General features: G+C 37.4%; 1 protein-coding gene across 1 annotated transcript; it reads left to right on the top strand.

Moving 5' to 3' along the window:
* The first annotated feature begins 3,773 nt into the window (after positions 1-3,773).
* Positions 3,774-5,675, top strand: LOC120154830 (myb-related protein 2-like). The gene is made up of 6 exons (XM_039166475.1): positions 3,774-3,844; positions 3,942-4,124; positions 4,216-4,292; positions 4,401-4,543; positions 4,640-4,709; positions 4,788-5,675. The coding sequence occupies exons 2-6, from the start codon at positions 3,947-3,949 to the stop codon at positions 5,427-5,429; spliced, it is 1,110 nt and encodes a 369-aa protein (XP_039022406.1). The 5' UTR covers positions 3,774-3,844; positions 3,942-3,946; the 3' UTR covers positions 5,430-5,675.
* Positions 5,676-21,938: the final 16,263 nt, after the last annotated feature.

Below are 21,938 nucleotides of genomic sequence, written 5' to 3'. Positions count from 1 at the left end.
TGAAATTCAGGAACTAAAACAGGGACCTAAGTGTAAATACATGTTAAAACTAGAGGGACTACAACATAATATTCCACATACTACAAGCCTATCATACATTAACACATAGAATGTGAAAATTCGAAATCAGGCCAAAGAAATTAAAACTAAAATCAAAGCAGTCCTTTCAGGTGACCAAAATGAAAATACACAGCAACTTTTGGGGATTTAAGCTTAAAAACCCCTAAACTTTCATTATAAAATAAACATTTTTATTCATTTCCTACCCTAATCTAAAAGAAAACTCTCTCAAGTCTCTCTTTTCCTCTGCTCAGCCGAAAATTGAACCCTTGTAAAAACAACGTCGTCAGCTACCACCCGCAGTGACCAATCGAACCCTAACTACCCAAAACAACCTTCTAAAGTTCTGATCTATCCCTAGCACCAAATCCAATCACCAAGAGCCTAGAAAAAATCCTTAAACATCTAAAAAAGGGCATGACTTTTCGGTTTCTTCGAACTCACCGTCGTCGGTTGAGCAAACTCAAAACACCTCGAAACCTCACGAACTACAATTTAATACCTAGATCTGGGCTGAAAACCAACATTCAAGGTCCTATAGATGACAAGAATCCCTTGACTCTTCAACCCCCTCACCAACGACGTAACTTCGGCGAACCGAGCTCCGATGAGATGCTCTCTCCCCCTCCGGTAATCTCTTCCACCCTCTTATATATTATTATTTTTTATTTTGATTCGGATTCAAGATGGAAAATAAGAAAACTTCTAAAGCAATAAAAGAAAATAAAGCTTGAAAAAATTCTTGATTAGTATTGCCTTTTCAAAATGAGGGAAAGCTCCCTTTACATCTTTCTTTTTTCGAGTTTTATACCCAACCTTTATAGAGATATAATACAAAAAATTTACAAAAGAAAACCTAATATTTATTGCCTTCTGATTTTCACTGTGCATGGTTGTTGATGATGAGTATGAGTGGCAGGGAAGGCATGGCTCCCTTGCTCGGTTGATAGGGCATTAAAGGCTTCATATTTACTGAAATCTGACCCGACTCAGCTTGACGGAGGCAACGATCGACGTGGCTGACATGAGGCAGATCTGGTCGACAACGGCTGGAACCATGCTTGATGGCGGCGGCAACTACTGTGTTATAATGATGGTTGGTGGCTAACCCTAAGATTAGGTTTAGGGTTTTTTTAATTTTAGGCCCAATGTAAATATAAATAATATATTTAATAATAATATTTTATTTATAATAATAATAATAATAATAATAATAAGAGTAGGGTAAAAATGGTGATTAAATTTTAATTGAGGGGTCTGATAAAATATTTCTTTATTTATTTTTTAAAATATATATTTTTCTCTATTAGCTAATAGTTAAAAAATACAATTGGCGAGGGCCAATGCTCCCCTGGTTCTGCCCATGCCTGACTCGAGTATGATATCTTTCCACCTGTTAACTGATTTGATTCGAGTTTAGGAAAATTCACTCGACTCTAAAACCTAATCTGAGTTTTAAGGTAAAAACACTACACCCAACAAGACACAAATATAAAAAAAAAAGTCTCATTTTTATTAGGTAAAAGAATGACTTAATTGAAAATATATATATAAATGGAGAAATATTATAGTGATTATCCCTAAATATATAAATATTAATTATACTATTATTTTCCGATCAAGTTAAAAATTGAATTCAGGTCAAATCGAGTTTCTTTTAAAGATAAAGTCGATTTAAGTTCGAGTTTAGGATAAAGATATATTCCAATCCCACATGCTAGCAAACTATCTAGGGATTCTTCTTGAATACTTTTGTGGAAAGCCATTGATGTTAGATTCTCCCAAACTGCGTACTGCATATATGATTTTTCCAAAAACTATTGAGAAGACAAATATACAAGGGAATTGGAATTTTTTACTTTTATTTGCTTTAAAACAAAGCTCTTTTTAATTTCTACATATATTTTTAATGTATGCTTTTATTACCAGTATGTCCAACTCTTTTTTCGAGATTTTCATGTATTTAAAAAGTTCTTGAAAGATCATTCGTTATATTTCGATTTCTATACATTAGATACGAGTGTCGAATATGAACACTGAAAAAAAAAGTAATCGAGTGAAATATTTTGGCCTGCATAATTACATAGTGCCCATATTATCTTACGTGCTGGTTCATGCAGGAAGAGAACAGAAAGGATGAACTTGCATGAATTCTTAGGTACCACGGCCGCATGGAGAGATATTGAAGAGGAGTGTAGTTTAATAATTTGATGTATATAGTATGGAGCCCGGTGATACACATAATCAGATCACCGCCACATCTTGATGAGGGTGGGCACGTGTTCACCCTGAAATCTAAATTTTCTTCGATTAGTTACTTATTTTACTGGTGGCGTCCACCTTGAAATTTTTCGTGCCCACCCTGGAATTTGAATTTTCTTCGATTAGTTACTTATTTTAAAGACGGTGTTCACTTGAAATTTTATTTGTACTCGTCCCATTTAAAAAAATTATGTTGCTAACATATGTGTACCCACTCTCAAAAAATTTCTGGATGCGTCACTACTCACATGCCCATTGCGTAAGAGTAGAAACACCCATGCTCACTTGTATATAACCTACATGACCAATGTCTTGATCAAGGAGCTGAGGAAACAACGAATGAGGGCACACCACTATCGTTTGACACGAAAATTAATAGAAGCGAGTATACCTATCAATTTTCTATCAAGAAAGCAACCAACACCTACAGAATATTTGACTTTAAATATTTTAGAATTTTTTTATAATATTATATATATATATATCATAGAAGTCTTTTCTGATGGGGTTAATTAAGATAAGAAAGTTGATCAAATAGAGAAAGAAGAGCGTATATATTCACACAAGAGAATCATGGAAAGGGCACAAAAGGCACTTAAGGAACCAAGTACACTTACCTTCTTTTAACAATTTTCTTTCTTTTCATGGGGTCCCCAATACAGCTTAGGATTCCACTTTAAGCCGGCCGGGCCGGCTGTCTTACCCTATTGCAGACCTGTTCAGGTCCCCTTTTCTCGAACCCGATCATCAAATACGAGTATGCATCCTATACGAATATATACATATAATACATTTAAAGAGTTGTAAAGGGCTGAACAAGTACCAAACTTACTGAAGGAGACAAAAGGGAATGTATTCCAATATTCCATTCCTTTCCTGCAAAACAATCTCCAAGAAAAAGCATCTTTTTTCTTTGTATGTATCTAAATACAAGGCTTCCCCCAGCACTTTTATCTTTGAATATGATTATTCGCCTTTGTCAGTCGGGACGAACACGAATACGAATATGAATTCTCATGATATATATGTATATGTATATGTATATGTATATGTACATATACATGTACATGTATATGTATATATATATGTACATATACATTATGTATATGTATATGTATATGTATATGTATATGTATATGTATATGTATATGTATATGTATATGTATATGTATATGTATATGTATATGTATATGTATATGTATATGTATATGTATATGTATATGTATATGTATATGTATATGTATATGTATATGTATATGTATATGTATATGTATGTGTGCATTGCACTGTCTTAGAATGGAAAGTAGTACACTTTGCATGGCCCACAGTTCTAACAAATTAGAAGGGGCAATGCCTCTTTCAATCACTGTGAATATTGGATTCGGTCATTAGCCTCCTCTGTGTGTTGCTTTATAAAAAGCCCTGCTTGGGGGTTGTCTTTGGCGTTATAAGTAAGAGTAGCCGGTGGAGAACTTGAGGAAGATTGAGTGTCGAAGAATAGAGATCGAGGCGGCCGGATCAGGTATAGAAACGGAGCTTTATACCGAGCGTGGCTTGTTAGTTGCATTGGTTCAACAAGAAGGTTAAAACTTACATGTTTGAGTACTTTTTGGAGACAGAAAATATGTTCCAACATCAAGGGAAGAGCATGCACCATGAGATACATTTGTTCTCGCAAGATGGGAATGGCCCTGGAGATTCCGGTCTTGTTCTTTCGACAGATGCCAAGCCAAGACTCAAGTGGACGCCCGATCTTCATGAACGGTTCATCGAAGCGGTCAATCAGCTCGGGGGTGCCGACAGTAAGTACACGAAAGTTGAACAAATCCATGCATAAACTGCCTTCTGTTAGGCTAATACAAATGATTCTACTTTCTTTTCCTTATGTTACAGAGGCTACCCCTAAAACGGTAATGAAACTAATGGATATTCCTGGCCTTACCTTATACCATCTCAAGAGTCATCTTCAGGTAACTTATCGACATCGTGAACCAACTTAATTAAGCCTTGGATTCACGGTTTGCTCGTGTTATTTTATGTTGTACAAGCGCTGATTAAATCTCTTCTTTTGGCTGCAGAAGTACAGGCTCAGTAAAAATCTCCATGGACAAGCTAATAACGGCAGTAACAAGAATGGCGCGGTTGCGATGACCGGAGATAGAATGTCCGAAGCAAATGGAACTCACATGAATAGCTTAAGTATTGGCCCTCAAACAAACAAGTAAGATGATGAATAATTAATGGTTTTTCATATTTAGATTTTGCATTAATCTATATGTTTTTTTTATGTATTGATTTCTATGTTCATGACCTGCAGAGGCTTACAAATCAGCGAAGCACTGCAAATGCAAATCGAAGTTCAGAGAAGGCTGCATGAACAGCTTGAGGTACGTAGCATACCTCCGAAAATGAATCTTTAGGTGTTGTAGTTATGTCACGGTCTGATAAGTTGGATATCGAACCAGGTGCAGCGACATTTACAGCTTCGTATCGAGGCTCAAGGGAAATACTTACAGGCAGTGCTGGAAAAAGCTCAAGAAACACTTGGAAGACAAAATTCGGGTAACATCGGACTCGAAGCGGCCAAAGTTCAGTTATCTGAACTGGTGTCCAAAGTGTCGAACCAATGCCCGAATTCTGCCTATCCGGATTTGAAAGACTTGCAGGGCCTCTGCCCCCAGCAGGGGATAACACAAGGGACTCCACCTACTGATTGTTCAATGGATAGTTGCTTGACTTCATGTGATGGATCTCAGAAAGAGCAAGAAATGCACAACAATGGGATTTGTTTAAGAAGATACAACAGCAACTCATTACCGGAAGATCAATCCCTACCGCAAAACAAGCTCAAATCGTTCAACAACATCAAAATAGGCAATGAAGCAGAACGAAGAATGTTTTTCGCAGATAAAAGCGCCAGTGATTTGTCCATGAGCGTGGGATTACAAGGCGAAAAAGGCCATCCCAGCAACAATAGAAGAAATGAAGATCGAGAGAGTTTAACACTACCTTATTTTGCAACAAAGCTGGACTTAAATGTCCATGAAGACAATGCTGCTGCTTCAAGCTGCAAACAGTTTGATTTGAATGGTCTAAGCTGGAACTAAAAAGGGTCCGTCGATCTTCGTAGCTGGAGAAACCGAAAGTGGTCGGAATTCATCGGAAGAGAAGACTCGGAGAAGAAAATGCTGCTCTTTCTGATTCATCTATGATCAGCTTGAAAAACCAAAACTAATTCAGTCTTTATTCGAATAAAGTTTGCAGCTAAAAAAGGGTAGATTTTGGTTCTTGCAACTACATAAAACATTAGATATGCAGGAAAACATGGATCGATCCGATTCAAGCATTAGTGTTAAAGTGCTCGAAGACTTTCCTTTCATCTGTACATCATAAATTTTTAACTATAACATGTTAATATATCATATAATTGATGAACCAATATTGTTTGGTTCCAAAGCATAAGAATTTCTTGCTCCATATTTGATGTTTAAAAATAAAAAATCACAGTTAAAAGCTACTTCAAACCAAATTCTTGTCTTTAGCAGCCTCAGCCCATTAATGTACTTTCTTAACCGAGAATAAACTTGTTCCTCACGGAAGCTCGTTAATATAGTATAATGTAAAAACACAAGGCTGTCAACCCAAAATCCATATAGCTTAAATCCCAAGTCACACCTTGTGTTCTTCTATATCATCTTTATTTTCAAAAGATGGATCGTGTCACAACTTGAGAGGCAGCTTGGGGTTGGTAATTGCAGATGTTTTAACTATCTTGCCGATTATTTGGTCGACTCAAGATAAAAAACTGAAGTTCAACTCAAATTTGAAAAAAAATATTAATTTGAAATATTCTCATACTTAACTCTATTAAATCTTAAACTCGAGCTCGATTAAAGCTCAAACTCGAACTCAGTTTAAACTCAAACCTGATCAAGAGATGGATTCAATCAAGTGAAATGAAGGATAAAGTCAGTTTCTGGTTTCACTCGTCTCTTTCAATGATTGTTTGCATTGTTTATTTGATTTTGTATGTTTTCATCTAATAATTCTTTAGTTGTGGTTGCATTTGTTAGTTCTTATTGTTTACAAACAGTGTTTATATGGTGTTGTCTACTTGTTGAACTGAAGTTGTACTTCAAATTTTTTTCGAGTCGAGTTGAGTTTGCAAAATTCGATTCGAATTTCTATACAAATTTAATTGTAATTATTTATAGTATTATGGTATGTATTGGTTCCAATTTATCATCTTTCTTTAATCAATATATATATATATATATATATATATATATATTTCTTCATATTCTTTTCACATTATAATATAAATCAGAAAGAATAAATCGTCTAAAATCATTAACGTTTCGAAGATTCTAAGCGTGTTTTCGTCCGAAGGTGATCGAATGATGCTAATCGTTTTACAATTCTGTTACTGCAATGCAATTAATCTATGTGATTTCTTGATGTCTTAGCACAGGTATGTGGCTGTGGGCAATGAGCCGTTCCTCACAACCTACAATGGCTCCTTCATAAACATCACATAATGACAAATCGACCAATGTAGTCTAGTTTCAAGCCCATCAGACGGTAGACATGGATATAGGAGGATGAAAAAATCAAAGAGTTTAAAATCAATTTGGGGGATTAAAGTATTTTCCAGTGAAACAGAGATCGGAATCGCGTTCACATAATAAAAAGGTACGAGTTAGAAAGTTTGATCTTCATCGATAGATGGATGTGATAGGTGACTATACACGCGACGATCTTCAATGTTTAATGCAATGCACCATTGAATATCACGTCACAAAGGGTAAATTTTGAAAATGGTTACTAGATTATCTCAAAACAATCTTTTTAGATCTTAAACTTCTTATATTTTTAAGTAGTAATTCTAAAAAAAAAAATTAAAAAATGGAAACTTTGTAAAATATGTGAAAATCCATAATTTTGTTTTTCAAAATTATAAAATAATTTTAAAATTATAAAATAATTTTAAAATTATAAAATAATTTTAAAATTATAATTTTATAATTTTTAAAATAAAAAATTATAAAGTTCTTTGACATACAAATGCAAAACTTACTAAAATCTCTTAGGCTGTTTTTCATTTTTCATATACCAAAAATCTTAATGCGTAGTAATATTTATTAGAGAAAATAACCTCAGTGACCAAAAATCCCATATAATATACGATTTTAACCAACTTTTTCCGGATTTGCCAAAATGACCAACAAAATCGCAATGCGATCGCTAATTCGCAACGCGATCTCCATTATCGCAAATTCGCGTTGCATTTCGCGTTGCGATAGTTGGAAATCGCGTTGCGATGGTATACAGTGTCGTTGCGATTTTCCCAATTCGCAATGCGAATAAGTAAATCGCAACGCGAATTGGGAAAATCGCAACGCGAATTGGGAAAATCGCAATGCGATACTGACTATCGCAATGCGATAATACAAAATCGCAACGAGATACTTACTTTCGCAACGCGATAATACATAATCGCAATGCGATTTTCAAAGCGCCATTAGTATCCTGGCCAAGTATTTTTTTTTTAAATTCCAAACATGAATATTAATATATTGGAACACTGAACTGTCCACAGTATATCCCGTAATCGCAACTCATAACCTAAAACCTAAAATCACAACTCAGTCCCATCTCCATCTCTCACTCTCTCACCCATCTCCGACGAAATCCGTCCCCATCTCCGGCGAAATCCATCTATCTCCATCTCTCAGAGCCACCCTCACAATCAGAAATGGAAAATCAACCAAATCAACCAACGAGGGTTAGTTTTTTTAATTATTTTCTTTTTGAAATTTTTGCATTATTATTAGGTTTTTCATATTGAAATTGATGATAAGTTTACTGGTAATTTCAATAATAGATTAACCATTTCACTTAGATTGCTTATTAAATCAACCAAGAATCGCAACGCGAAATGCAAATCGCAACGCGATTTTAGTTTCGCGTTGCGATTCTCTCGTTGCGATAGTCATTTTCGTGTTGCGATTTTCATTTTCAGAAACTATTCTTCTTCTGCAAATTGAAACTTGAATGAATTGCATTACTTCAACCAAAAAACAAAGACAAATACGAAATTCACAGTGTTGCATATTTAAGTTTGAAGAATAAACTACTACTATTTATGTTTATTATTGTTTTTGGTATATCTTCACAGTGTAGCTTTTGGTATATCTAATTTAGTATGTTTATTGTTTTTGTAGAACTTTTATTCGGCTCAATTGACCTTGAGAAATAAAGTCAGCCTGGCCAAAACAATTGCGTCGAAGCTTTCACCTGCACAAAGAAAAATGTTTGAGGATACATGCTTCGGGCCATGGCTGAAAGTACAACATCCCGGTGGAGATGCGATGTTGACACACCTGTTCTTCAAACCATGACTAGCGATCTACCAGAGACTATACAACGTCGTGATGAAGAGATATGGTTTGATTTTCCACCGGCGTATACGTGTTTTGGGCGGGAGGAGTTTTGCTTAATCACCGGTCTACGCTTCGGACACGATGATGTAGGTCGGTACACTAGACACATTACCCGCCCATCATGGCTATCCCGGGTTTTTCCTGAGCTGGAGAGGCCGAGTCTACACGTAGAAGACCTGACAAGATTTTTGAATAATAAAGATGGTTTTACTCGGATGGATGACGTCGACGTTGTCCGAGTATGCCTTCTAATTCTTTTGCATGCCGGCTTTTTAGGCAGAGAGGCCAGACAACCTATTCCAAATGATCTAATCAAATTGGTAGAAGACCTAAATGCGTGGAACCTGTTTCTGTGGGGCTCGTATTTATGGAAAGCTACATGGAATAAGTTATCGTCTGCCTTGGATGATCGAAAAAGTTTGCATGGCGATGGTTCCAAATACACTTTGACAGGCTTTATTTGGGCCTTTAAGGTAAGAATTTTTATATGATGTTTCCAAAATTATAAGTAATTATTTAACAATTACTAATGTTTGTTATTATATTGTTTGTAGATTTGGATATTTGAGGCCTTTCCCGCCATGAAGACATATGTAATAAAAACTTCAAATGATATTCCCAGGGCTATTTCCTGGAAGAGGAAACGAACCTTGCAATGGGAAGATTTACTACGGTATACGACAATAAATAATGTAAGTTAACATAAATACTACCATATGTTTATAAACAAGTTATTACTAGTACACGTTTAACTTTGTTTGAGCTTTTATATTGTTAGGAGGCCAACACTCCTCTACAGAGGCTGACACCCACGGAAGCTAAGCTTGCCACTGATTGGTGGCAAGCTAGTAAGCGTTTTTTTGATGGAACGGTTGATGAGCAGCCTCCACTTCGGGAGCCATCACCTCGCCCAGAGCTATCACCTCACCCAGAGCCATCATCTGATCGACCCGGCTATACACCTCCACAACAACAGCCATCACCTATTCTGTCACATCATCGAGCCTCTTCTCTACCATCACCGCAAGATAGGCGACCGGCAAAGATGCCACGACTTTTATCTCCCTGTTCTCCACCTCCACCTCAACGGGATGAGTTAGGGGAGTTACGTGATGAGGTCAATGCCTTGCGTGAGGAGGTCGGTACTTTACGCAAAGACGATGGTGCATGGCGTGTTGAGGTGTCTACATTACGCGGTGAGGTAGCCGCTCTACGTGAGATGGTAGCATCGTTGCAGAATGAGGTTCATACTCTACGCAACGAGGTAAGTTTAAGATTTTTCATACTCGTAATTCATTCGGTTGCTGCCAATACTGCTAAACTGTTTTTGTTAGTATTTGTTTTTGGTTTTGTTTTTATCTTTTGGTTGAAGTAATGCAATCCATTCAAGTTTCAATTTGCAGAAGAAGAATAGTTTACTTTCACAACACGAAAATGACTATCGCAACGCGGAAATGGCTATCGCAATGCGAAATGAAAATCGCAACGACAAAATCGCAATGCGAAATGAAATCGCAACGACAAAATCGCAATGCGAAATGAAATCGCAACGACAAAATCGCAACGCGAAATGAAAATCGCAATACGATTTGTGTTTCGCGTTGTGATTTTGTCGTTGCGATTTCATTTCGCGTTGCGATTTTGTCGTTGCGATTTTCATTTCGCATTGCGATAGCCATTTCCGCGTTGCGATAGTCATTTCGCGTTGCGATTTTAAGTTTCGTGTTGCGAAAGTAAACTATTCTTCTTCTGGAATGTTTATATATGTTGTCCTTTTAAATGTTTATATAAGTGCTTACTTCTGGAATGTTATCTGAGCATTTTGTGAACTATGATAGAATAATGATTTGGGTGAATACAATGCTAGTTTGAAACATATTTGTCCTTGTTTAATATCATGTCTGTTTATTTACTGATTTATGTATTAATTTTTTTTAGCCGCCCGATAAGGTGGATGCTTTACGTCGGGTTTTCCTTGCACGACAGAGTTCACGCATCAGACGGCGTGGACGTGCTATTACGTCTCCGTTCACCCCAATGGTGCGAAGACTCCGCAAGAAGAAGCCCGACTCACCGGTCATCCCTCAAGAGTCCCCTCCAATCGTTCAAGAGGCCTCTATTCTCCCTCAAGATTCCCCCCACCGTTCAAGAGGCCACTGTCATCATTGAAGAGGTCCCTCCCACCATTCCAGAGCCCGATTCACATGGGGTAATATATCAAAGTATTGAGAAACCCCCACCGGTTCCGGACATGATGGATGAGAGTTGGCTCTCGTATGAGTTACCGGCTAGTACCCTTCCGGTATCTGAAGTGGAGAGGAGACAACTACCGGAAACAATTGTGGATAATACCCTTTGGGCTAAGACTGCAGTTGATTTTTATCTACATGAGCGGAGCCAAGGGTGTTACACTGACATCAGCAAACTCAACAATGAAATGTTTTTGTTGCTTGATCGGTCTTGGTGGGGTGTGCTATTAGGGGTTGAAGACAGTGGCTATTTGGATGGGGAGGTAAGTCTTATATTTGTCTTATATATGATTTTGATTAATTTGTTTAAAAATTAATGTAATTCACTAATATATGTATTTTTTTGTAAAACAGCATATTGATGCGTGGGTGTCACGTCTACTAATAATAAGGAAGCTTAGGAAAAATAAAAAAAATTCGCTATATACAATAATGCCGACGGCTTTTCACGCAGTTCACTTGAAGAATCAACGAGATGAATCATTTTTGTTGGGCAATGGACAAGCTAAACTTTATCCTGCATGGTGGGAGGTCGATAAGGTTAGTGTTTATTTTTTAAATTTTTTAAAGGTGTTCATAAATAAGTGCACAAATAAATGAATTATTACTTATGATCGCAGGTGTTTATCCCTGTTTTGGAACGTCGTCACTGGCTTCTCGTCCAACTTCAGCTCCTATCCCTGAAGATAATAGTGTATGACAGCATGATCAATTACATATCACTGTCTGATTTGAGAGATATTTTCAAGGGATGGAGCTCTCATTTGGCTAAATTCTTGGATGGGATTAAGTATTGGAGTCATTCTGGACACAAGAAGCCAAAGAAGTTCAATGTCACAGTTGTCAGAGATGAGACCGCGCCACAGCAATCGCCGGGAGCCAGAGGGGATTGTGGTCCTCTCGTATGCCTTTGCTTGGCGTGTTTGACGACGGGAAGCACAGAGTTTTTACCTCCCACCGATAGAGATAGAGCTGCAGTAGGCTTGTGGTTTCGGCATTATATGGCTAGAGCAATATATTCGAGACGCTGCCTACCTGCATCCGCGTTATGAAAGTGTCCATTGTTAATTGGTAAGTCAAATGCAAGTTTTGTTAACATATATACTCCTTTTGGTTTCAAAATGTTTGGTTAAGTACCTAGAATTCAATAATTTGCTGTTTGTAGGTTTTAGATGTGTAGGAAGTCTTGTTTGAGCAAATGTTTGGTTTCTGCAGGTTAATCCTTAAGTGAGCTGCGTGAAATGGATGTACGGGGTCACAAAGTTGTTGATTCATTGATTCAATAATTGATGAAGAAATAAGAATTATTATTTTTTGATTGTTTAATTGATTTGTAAAAGATGATTTGTAAATGTTGATTTGTTTAATTGATGTGTACATAATTTGTGTTGAAATGTAATAATTGATTTGTTGATTTTCAATCTGCTTTATGTTGAAGGCAAAACAGACTATCGCAACGCGAAATGGCTATCGCAACGAGAAAATCGCAATGCGAAATGAAAATCGCAATGCGAAATGAAAATCGCAACGAGAAAATCGCAATGCGATTTTCATTTCGCATTGCGATTTTCTCGTTGCGATAACCATTTTCGCGTTGCGATAGCCATTTTCGCGTTGCGATAGTCAAATGAATGTCTAATAATTGATGACAACTGAACAGATCATAGCAATGTTCAAACTCAAGTTACTAATACATGCCTAACTGAAAATGTTAAAAGTGCACACATAAAATACACATAATGCAAGTTTTGTTAACATATATACTTCTTTTGGTTTGAAAATGTTTGGTTAAGTACCTAGAATTCAATAATAATTGTTAAAAGTTTATGCATGTTAATCCTCGTTGCCTTTTTCATTTCGCATTGCGATTCTATCGTTGCGATTTGCATTTCGCATTGCGATGGTCAAATGATTGCCTTTCGCAACGCGATTCTGACTTTCGCAACGAGATAATACAGAATCGCAATGCGAGTTTCAAAGTTCGCAACAGGTTTTAGTTTCGCAAGCCAAATTTTTTGTGTATATATATACGCAGCAGCAACAACTCATAACCTAAATTCCTAAATCGCAACTCATTCCATCTCCATCTATCACTCTCTCCGGTGACATCCGTTCCAATATCCAACGACATCCTTCCCCATCCGGCAACAGGTCTTAGTTTCGCATCTCGTTTGTTTAGTTACAACCATGAAATCATCTAATGTTGATCATGTTTGGATAGATTTGTGTTTTGGAGGGTCATGGGAGAATGTTCATGGTGTTTTACAATATATGCCTTTACCCATGAATCTTCAACTAAAACTGTCATTAAAGAAGTTAACTTATGAAACCCTAATGTTACGTGTTTCAAAGAAATTGAATTTAAAGCCCCTAAGTGGATTTAGGCTATCTTATCAGAGAAATGGTAAAGTTTATTTGTTAACCGACAATGAAGATGTTGAACGATTCATTGCTTACATTAATGTTTCAAGTGATGATGTTACATTGTATGTTGTTGAACCTAGAAGTAGTATTGTTGGGTCAGTAGCGGGTAGTAATCAACTAAGTGGGTCTCAAAACCCACAGCCTTTCTCTAATCCAAATCCAAATCAACTTTCAGCACCAAATTCCGGTTTTCGTATTGACCAATTAGACGATGATGAGCCAAGAGAAAAAATTGTGAGTACTAGTCAGTATTCGAAATTTGATCTTGGTCAATACCCGGACTTTGATATTGGTCAATACACGGATTTTGATGATGTTTCAGAAGAAGAAACAGACCCTTCGTGTAATGATTTTGATATTGGTCAATACCCGAATTTTGATGATGAAACACCCGTTGCCGAGGAAGATGTTGTTGATGATAATGAGGAGGAAGTTACGACTGTGAATGAACATGTTGAACATCCATTCTGTAATTCATATAATCCTGAAGAAGAAAAAGAAGAAGAAAAAGTCCCCGAAGAAAAGAAAATGCCACGGGAGTATAACTGGAATATGACAGAATTACTTCAGTTACCGGAAGAAGAGTTGGCAAAGAAAGCAGTTGATTGTTACACAAAAGTTATTCGTATCAAGAAAGATGATTGTTTTGATACAAAGGAAGACTTGAAGATAGCTTTGTATACGAAATGTGTGGAAGATGGCTATCAACTAAAAGTTAACAAATCAAGCAAATATCGTTTCGAAACAAGGTGTACGATTGACAAAAACTGTACGTGGCGTATGATTGCAAAGAGGATAAAAGATTGTGCAATGTTTCAAGTTAGGACTTTTATTGATAAACATACATGTTCAAGAACCCAAGTTTTTCCTCACCATAGACAGGCAAACAAAAAGGTGTTGGGTGGTTTTCTGGCTGAGTTAATGTTTTTGAATGGCAGGGTATATCGGGGACATGAAATTATGACTGACATGAATGCTCGGTTCAAGATTAGTATATCATATTCTCAAGCTTGGAGAGCCAAATGTTATGCCTTGGAATTGTTGAGGGGGTCGCCAGAAGCATCGTTTGCCCAACTACCGGCTTATTGTCACAATTTAAAGCTGAAAAATCCTGGGTCGGTAACTCATATCAAAACAGATAGAGATGGACGCTTTGAGTTGTTGTTTATCGCCATTGGTGCTGCGGTTAGTAAATCAATATAATTCTGTTGACTCATTTCTGTTAGTTACATGCATTTCACATTTAAATGATTATATTTCTTGTGTATATTATTTTGTAGATTCGTTCGTTTATTACTTGCATGCGCCCAGTTATTATAGTTGACGGAGCACATTTGAAAGGTCGATACCTTGGAGTAAACTTATTAGCAGTAGCCATGGATGCTAACAATGGGATATTGCCAATAGCTTACGGGGTTGGCAAATCTGAAACCTCTGATTCATGGACATGGTTTATGGGGCATCTTAGGGATTGCATAGGTCCTATTAGCAATCTGACAATCATATCCGATAGGGCAAACTCAATTGACAACGTTGTTAGAAGGTGTTTCCCAGATGCTTTTCATGGACTTTGTGGTGTTCATTTGTATAGAAATCTAAAATCAAGGTCTGCTGGTATAAAAAAGCACAAATGGACATACTGGAAGGCTGTAAAGGCTTATCGGGAAGTGGATTTCAATAAGCATATAAACTGTTTAAGACGTGTTTTGCCTCAGTGTGCTCAAACACTAGAAGATGTCGGTTTTGAAAGATGGTCAAGAGTACATCAACTTGGAGCAAGATATGGTTTCATGACGTCTAATAGTGCAGAATCAATTAACGCTCTAAGTCGTCATTCCCGGAAATTACCCATTACTATGTTAATGGAGTTTTTTCGAGCCTCTATTCAACAGTGGTACTACAAGAAAAGAAACCATGCAGGTATTATTTTTTTGAATTCGTAACTTATCATATATTTTACTAAGTATTATTTATTTAAATTTACAGGAACATTGGAACATCGTGTTACACCATGGACTGAAAAAAATATAACGAAACGTGTTGTGAAGTCAACGTCATGGAGAGTTGAACCATGTTCAAACACTTTGTTTGAAGCACTGGATAATAACTTAAATGGGCTTGTCGATCTAAATGCAAGGACGTGTAGTTGTATGAAATGGCAAACATCTGGTTATCCATGTGGCCATGTTATAAAAGTTTCTCTTCATCTAAACCAAGATGATTCAAGCACATACGTTATGGATTGCTACACTACAGAAGTATATCGACAGACTTATGCCGAGATTGTCTACCCTATTTCACATCCTTCTGAGTGGGATATACCAGATGACTTACAAACAGTTTTGCCACCAGCCATGGACAGAAGGCTACATGGCCGACCAAAAAGTCACGATCGTATACCGTCTAAGGGTGAAGAGAAGAAGAGATCGACATGTAGTCGGTGCAAGGAAAGTGGTCATACAAGGTTGACATGTGGATCACCAGTGCCATCACAATCATCTTTTCCTCTACCAAAATATGGATCATCATCAAAATCCAAAGCTCATATGGTGTCAAGAAAAAGGCAATCAAAATCGCAATCATCTTTAAAATCCCAATCACAACTGGCTTCACCTTTTGGGACTGTTAACTTAGGTGATTTTTAAATGTAAACGTTGTATTATGTAGATTTTATGTGTGAACTTTTAACATTTTCAGTTAGGCATGTATTAGTAACTTGAGTTTGAAAATTGCTATGATCTGTTCCAGTTGTTATCACTTAATAGGCAATCATCTTAATGTCCATCACAACGCGGAAATTACTATCGCAATGCGAAATGAAAATCGCAACGAGAGAATCGCAATGCGAAATGAAAATCGCAACGCTAATTTCGCAATGCGAAATGAAAATCGCAACGAGGGAATCGCAATGCGAATTTAATTTCGCGTTGCGATTTTCATTTTCGCGTTGCGATTCTCTCGTTGCGATTTTCATTTCGCATTGCGATAGTACTTTTTGCCTTCAACATAATGCAGATTGAAATCAACAAAATCAACCATTACATTTCAATCAATTAAACAAGCACAAATAAGAATTATGTTAACATCAATTAAACAAATCAACTTTTACAAATCACCTTTTACAAATCAATTAAACAATCAAAAAATAAGCAATAATTATTAGAGAAAATAACACTTCTACTATTGAATCAACTTTTGCAGCCATACATCATTTTCACGCAGCTCACTTCTGAGATTAACCTGCATAAACCAAACATTTGCTCAAACAACACTTTCTACACATCTAAAACCTACAAACAGCAAATTATTGAATTCTAGGTACTTAACCAAACATTTTCAAACCACATGCCTATAAACATACCAATTGTTTATGGACATTTTTATAACGCGGATGCAGGTAGGCAGCGTCTCGTATATATCGATCTAGCCATATAATGTCGAAACCACAAGCCTACTGCAGCTCTATCTATATCGGTGGGAGGTAGATACTTTATACTTCCTGTGATCAAACGGTCCAACGCCAAGCATACGAGAGGACCACAATCCCCTCTGGGTCCTTTCGTTTGTTGTGGTGCGGTCTCGTCTCTGCTAACTGTAATATTGAGCTTCTTTGGCTTCTTGTTTCCAGAACGAGTCCAATAATTTATCGCATCCAAGTATTTAGCCAAATAAGAGCTCCATCCCTTAATAATATCTCTTAAATCAGCCAATGATATGTAATTTATCATGCTGTCATACACTATTGCCTTAAGGGATGAGATCTGAAGCTCGACGAGAAGCCAATGGTTACGTTCCAAAACAGGGATAAACACATGCAATCATAAGTAATAATTCATTCATTTGCGCACTTATTTATGAATACCTTTAAACTCAATCTAAAATAAACACTAACCTTATCGACCTCCCACCATGCAGGATAAAGTTTAGCTTGTCAATTGCCCAACGCAAATGATTCATCTCGTTGATTCTTCAAGTGAACGACGTTAAAAGACGTCGGCATAATTGTATACCGTGTATTTCTTTTATTTTCCTTAAGTTTCCTAATTATTAGAAGACGTGACACCCATGCATCGATATGCTGTTTTACAAAAAAAGACATATATTAGTAACTTATATAAATTTACAAAAAAAAAATAATCAAATGAAAATATAAGAAAAATATAAGACTTACCCCTCCATCGAAATAGCCATTGTCTTCGACCCCTAATAATACGCCCCACCAAGACCGATCAAGCAACAAATAGATATCATCATTGAGCTTGCATATGTCAGTGAAACACCCCTGGCTTCGCTCATGTAGATAAAAATCAACTGCGGTCTTAGCCCAAAGGGTGTTATCCAGAATTGTGTCCGGTAGTTGTTTTCTCTCCTCTTCAGATACCGGTATGGTACTGGCCGGTAACTCATACGAGAGCCAACTTGAATCCATCATGTCCGGCACGTCAGAGGGTTTCTCAAGAATCCTACATATGACGCCATGTGAATCGGGCTCTTGAATGGTGGGAGGGACCTCTTCAACGATGACAGTGGCCTCTTGAACGGTGGGAGGGGACTCTCGAGGAATGATAGGGGCCTCTTCAACGATAGGAGTGGACTCTTGAGGGATGATAGGCGAGTCGGGCTTCTTCTTGCGGTGTCTTCGCACTATTGGGGTATACTGAGACTTAATAGCACGTGCACGCCGTCTGATGCATGAACTCTGTCGTGCAAGAAAAACCCGACGTAAAGCATCCACCTTATCGGTCCGCTAAATAAAAATACAAATATCAGTAAATAAACAGACATGATATTTAAACAGTGAAAACAAAGATAAATATATTTCAACTTTCAACCAAAAGACAAAACAAAGACAAATACTAACTTCACAGTGTTAAAGTAAAAAGTTTAACAGTTTTGGCAGCAACCGAATAAATTTACTAAGCAATCTAAGTGAAATGGTTAATTTAAGTGAAATTACGAGTAAATTTATCATCAAGTTAAATATGGAAAATCTTAAACTTACCTCGTTGCGTAGAGTATGAACCTCATTCTGCAACGATACTACCATCTCACGTAGAGCGGCAACCTCACCACGTAAAGTAGACACCTCCACACGCCATGCACCATCGTTATCGCGTAGAGTACCGATCTCCTCACGCAAGGCATTGACCTCATCACGTAACTCCCTTGACTCATCCCGTGGAGGTGGAGAACAGGAAGATAGAAGTCGTGGCATCTTTGTCGGTCGCCTATCATGAGGTGATGGTAGAGAAGAGACTCGATGATGTGACGGGATAGGTGATGGCTCTCGTTGTAGAGGTGTATAGTCGGGTCGATCAGGTGATGGCTCTGGGTGAGGTGATGGCTCTCGAAGTGGAGGAAGTGGAGGCTGCTCATCATTCGTGCCATCAAAAAAACGCTGACTAGCTTTCCACCAATCAGTGGCAAGCTCAGCCTCCGTGGGTGTCAGTCTCATTAATGGAGTGTTGGCCTCCTAAAAATATAAAAACTAAAACAAAGTTAAACGTCTACTATTAATAACTTGTTTATATATGATAGTATTTGTGTTAACTTACATTATTTATTGTCGCATATGGTATTAAGTCTTCCCAATCCAACATACGTTTCCTCTTCCAGGAAATAGCCCTAGGAATATCATCTGAGGATTTTAATGCATATGTCCGCATGCTGGGGAAAGCCTCGAATATCCAAATCTACAAACAATATAATAACAAACATTAGTAATTGTTAAATAATTAATTATAATTTTGAAAACATTATATAGAAATTCTTACCTTAAAGGCCCAAACAAAGCCTGACAAAGTGTATTTCGACCCATTGCCCCGCAAACTTTTGCGGTCATCAAAGGCAGACAACAACTTAGTCCAGGTAGCTTTCCATATATACGAACCCCACGAAAACAGATTCCATGCATTTAGGTCCTCTACCAATAATATTAGCTCCTGAGGAATAGGTTGTCTGGCATCTCTGCCTAAAAAGCCGGCATACAAAAGTAGTAGAAGGCATACTCGGACAACATCGACGTCATTCATCCGAGTAAAACCATCTTTCTTATTAAACAATTTCTTCATGTCGTCGACGTGTAAGTTCGGCTTCTCTATTGACTCATCAGGAAAAACCCTGGATAACCATGATGGGCGGGTGATATGACGAGTGTACCGGCCTACATCATCGTGTCCGAATCATAGACCAGTGATTAAGCAGAACTCCTTCCGCCCAAAACAAGTATACGCCGGTGGAAAATGAAACCATATCTCTTCCTCACCACGTTGTATACTGTCGGGTAGATCGCTAGTCATGGTCTGAAGCCACAAATGGGTCAAACTAGCATCTCCACCCGGATGCTGTACTCTCAGTCATGGCCCGAAGCAGGTTTCTTCAAACAATTTTCTTTGTGCAGGTGAAAGCTTCGAAGCAATTGTAGTGGCTAGGCTAACTTTATTCCTTAATGTTAATGAAGCCGAAAAAAATTTCTACAAAAAAACAATAAACATACCAAGTTAGATATACCAAAAATTGCACTGTCAAGATATACCAAAAACAAAACAATAAACATAAATAGTAGTTTATTCTTGAAACTAAAATTTGCAACACTGTTTTTGTCTTTTGGTTGAAATGAAAATCGCAACGAGATAATGAGAATCGCAACGTGGAAATGACTATCGCAACGAGAGAATCGCAACGCGAAATGACTATCGCAACGCGAAATGAAAATCGCAACCGCGAAATAAAAATCGCAACGCGAAATGAAAATCGCAATGCGATTTTGGTTTCGCGTTGCGATTTTTATTTCGCATTGCGATTATCTCGTTGCGATAGTTATTTCCGCGTTGCGATTTTCATTCTCGAAACTATTCTTCTTCTGCATTACTTCAACCAAAAGACAAAGCAAAGACAAATACTAACTTCACAGGCTAAACAGTTTAGCAGTATTGGCAGCAATCGAATGAATTTAATAAGAAATCTAAGTGAAATGGTTAATCTATTATTGAAATTACCAGTAAACTTATCATCAATCTCAATATGAAAAACCTAAAATAATGCAAAATTTTCAAAATAAAAATAAAAAAAACTAACCCTCGGAGGTTGATTTTCCATTTCTGAATGATTGTGAGGGATTTTTTGACTGTGAATGGTTGTGAGGGATTTCGCCGGCGATGGGGACGGAAATCTTCGGAGATGGGGACGGATTTCGTCGTAGAGAGTGAGAGATGGAGATGGGACTGAGTGTTTGTGTTTTTGGGTTTGAGGTTATGAGTTGCGATTACTGTGGATAGTTCAGTTTCCGAGTTATTAAGAAAAAATTCGTGTTTGGAATTTGAAAAAAAAAAATACGCGTTATTACGAATGGCGCTATGTAAATCGCGTTGCGAAAGTCAGTATCTCGTTGCGATTTTGTATTATCGCATTGCGATTTTCCCAATTCGCGTTGCGATTTACTTATTCACATTGCGAATTGGGAAAATCGCAACGACACTGTATACCATCGCAACACGATTTCCAACTATCGCAACGCGATTTCCAACTATCGCAACGCGAAATGCAACGCGAATTTGCGATAATGGAGATCGCGTTGCGAATTAGCGATCGCATTGCGATTTTGTTGGTCATTTTGGCAAATCCGGAAAAAGTTGGTTAAAATCGTATATTATATGGGATTTTTGGTCACTGAGGTTATTTTCTCTATTTATTATTAGTATGTTGGAATTTTGAGATCACAACGGAATATCTCATATGTAATCGCTTTCAGTTTTATGTAATTCTAATTAGTAGTATGGCTGGTTGTTCCTTGTTCCCATATGTAATGGGGAAAGGGGAGGTAAAATAGTAGACTACCCCCAACATTAGGTTGAGAGCAGCTTCCGTAGAAGACCTCCAAATTATGAAATGCCCTCCATGGGACTCGATCCCACGACTATCCAACTCAGTTGGTAGAGCACAAGGTTCTTAACCTTGAGGTCGTGGGATCGAGTCCCATGGAGGGCATTTCATAATTTGGAGGTCTCCTACGGAAGTTGTTCTCAACCTAGTGTTGGGGGCAACCTACTATCTTAGCTCCCCTTACCCTATTACATATGGGAACAAGGGACAACAATTTAATTAGTAGTATGTATTTGGTTTGATTGACTTTTGTGTACCCAAAGACACGGTTTATATGAGTGTATGACTAATGATGTAATTTGAGATAAAATACGAGCTTAATATATAAACTATCAGTTTTAGTCCGTTTTATTATATATATATTTTTTCATTTTCTTTCAAAATCATATCTAACATTTAGTTTTTATTTGAATTTAGTACCCTGTCGTTAAAAACTTAATGGACGGGCTCCCCAGCCGTCGCGTCTATAGTCACCGACCATCGCATGATAGACTATGTTGGTCGACTCGTTATTCTCTCGTGATCTATTGTTTGGATTGATCATCCATTCACTGGAGCTATGCCACGTTCATTAAGATTTTAACAATGATGTACTAAAATGAAACAAAAACTAAATGTT

Source organism: Hibiscus syriacus, unplaced genomic scaffold (assembly GCF_006381635.1).
Source record: "Hibiscus syriacus cultivar Baekdansim isolate YM2019G1 unplaced genomic scaffold, ASM638163v2 tig00111151_pilon, whole genome shotgun sequence".
Lineage (NCBI taxonomy): Eukaryota > Viridiplantae > Streptophyta > Magnoliopsida > Malvales > Malvaceae > Hibiscus > Hibiscus syriacus.
The sequence above is the reverse complement of the archived record's forward strand: the minus strand, read 5'-3'. Positions and strand labels throughout refer to the sequence as shown.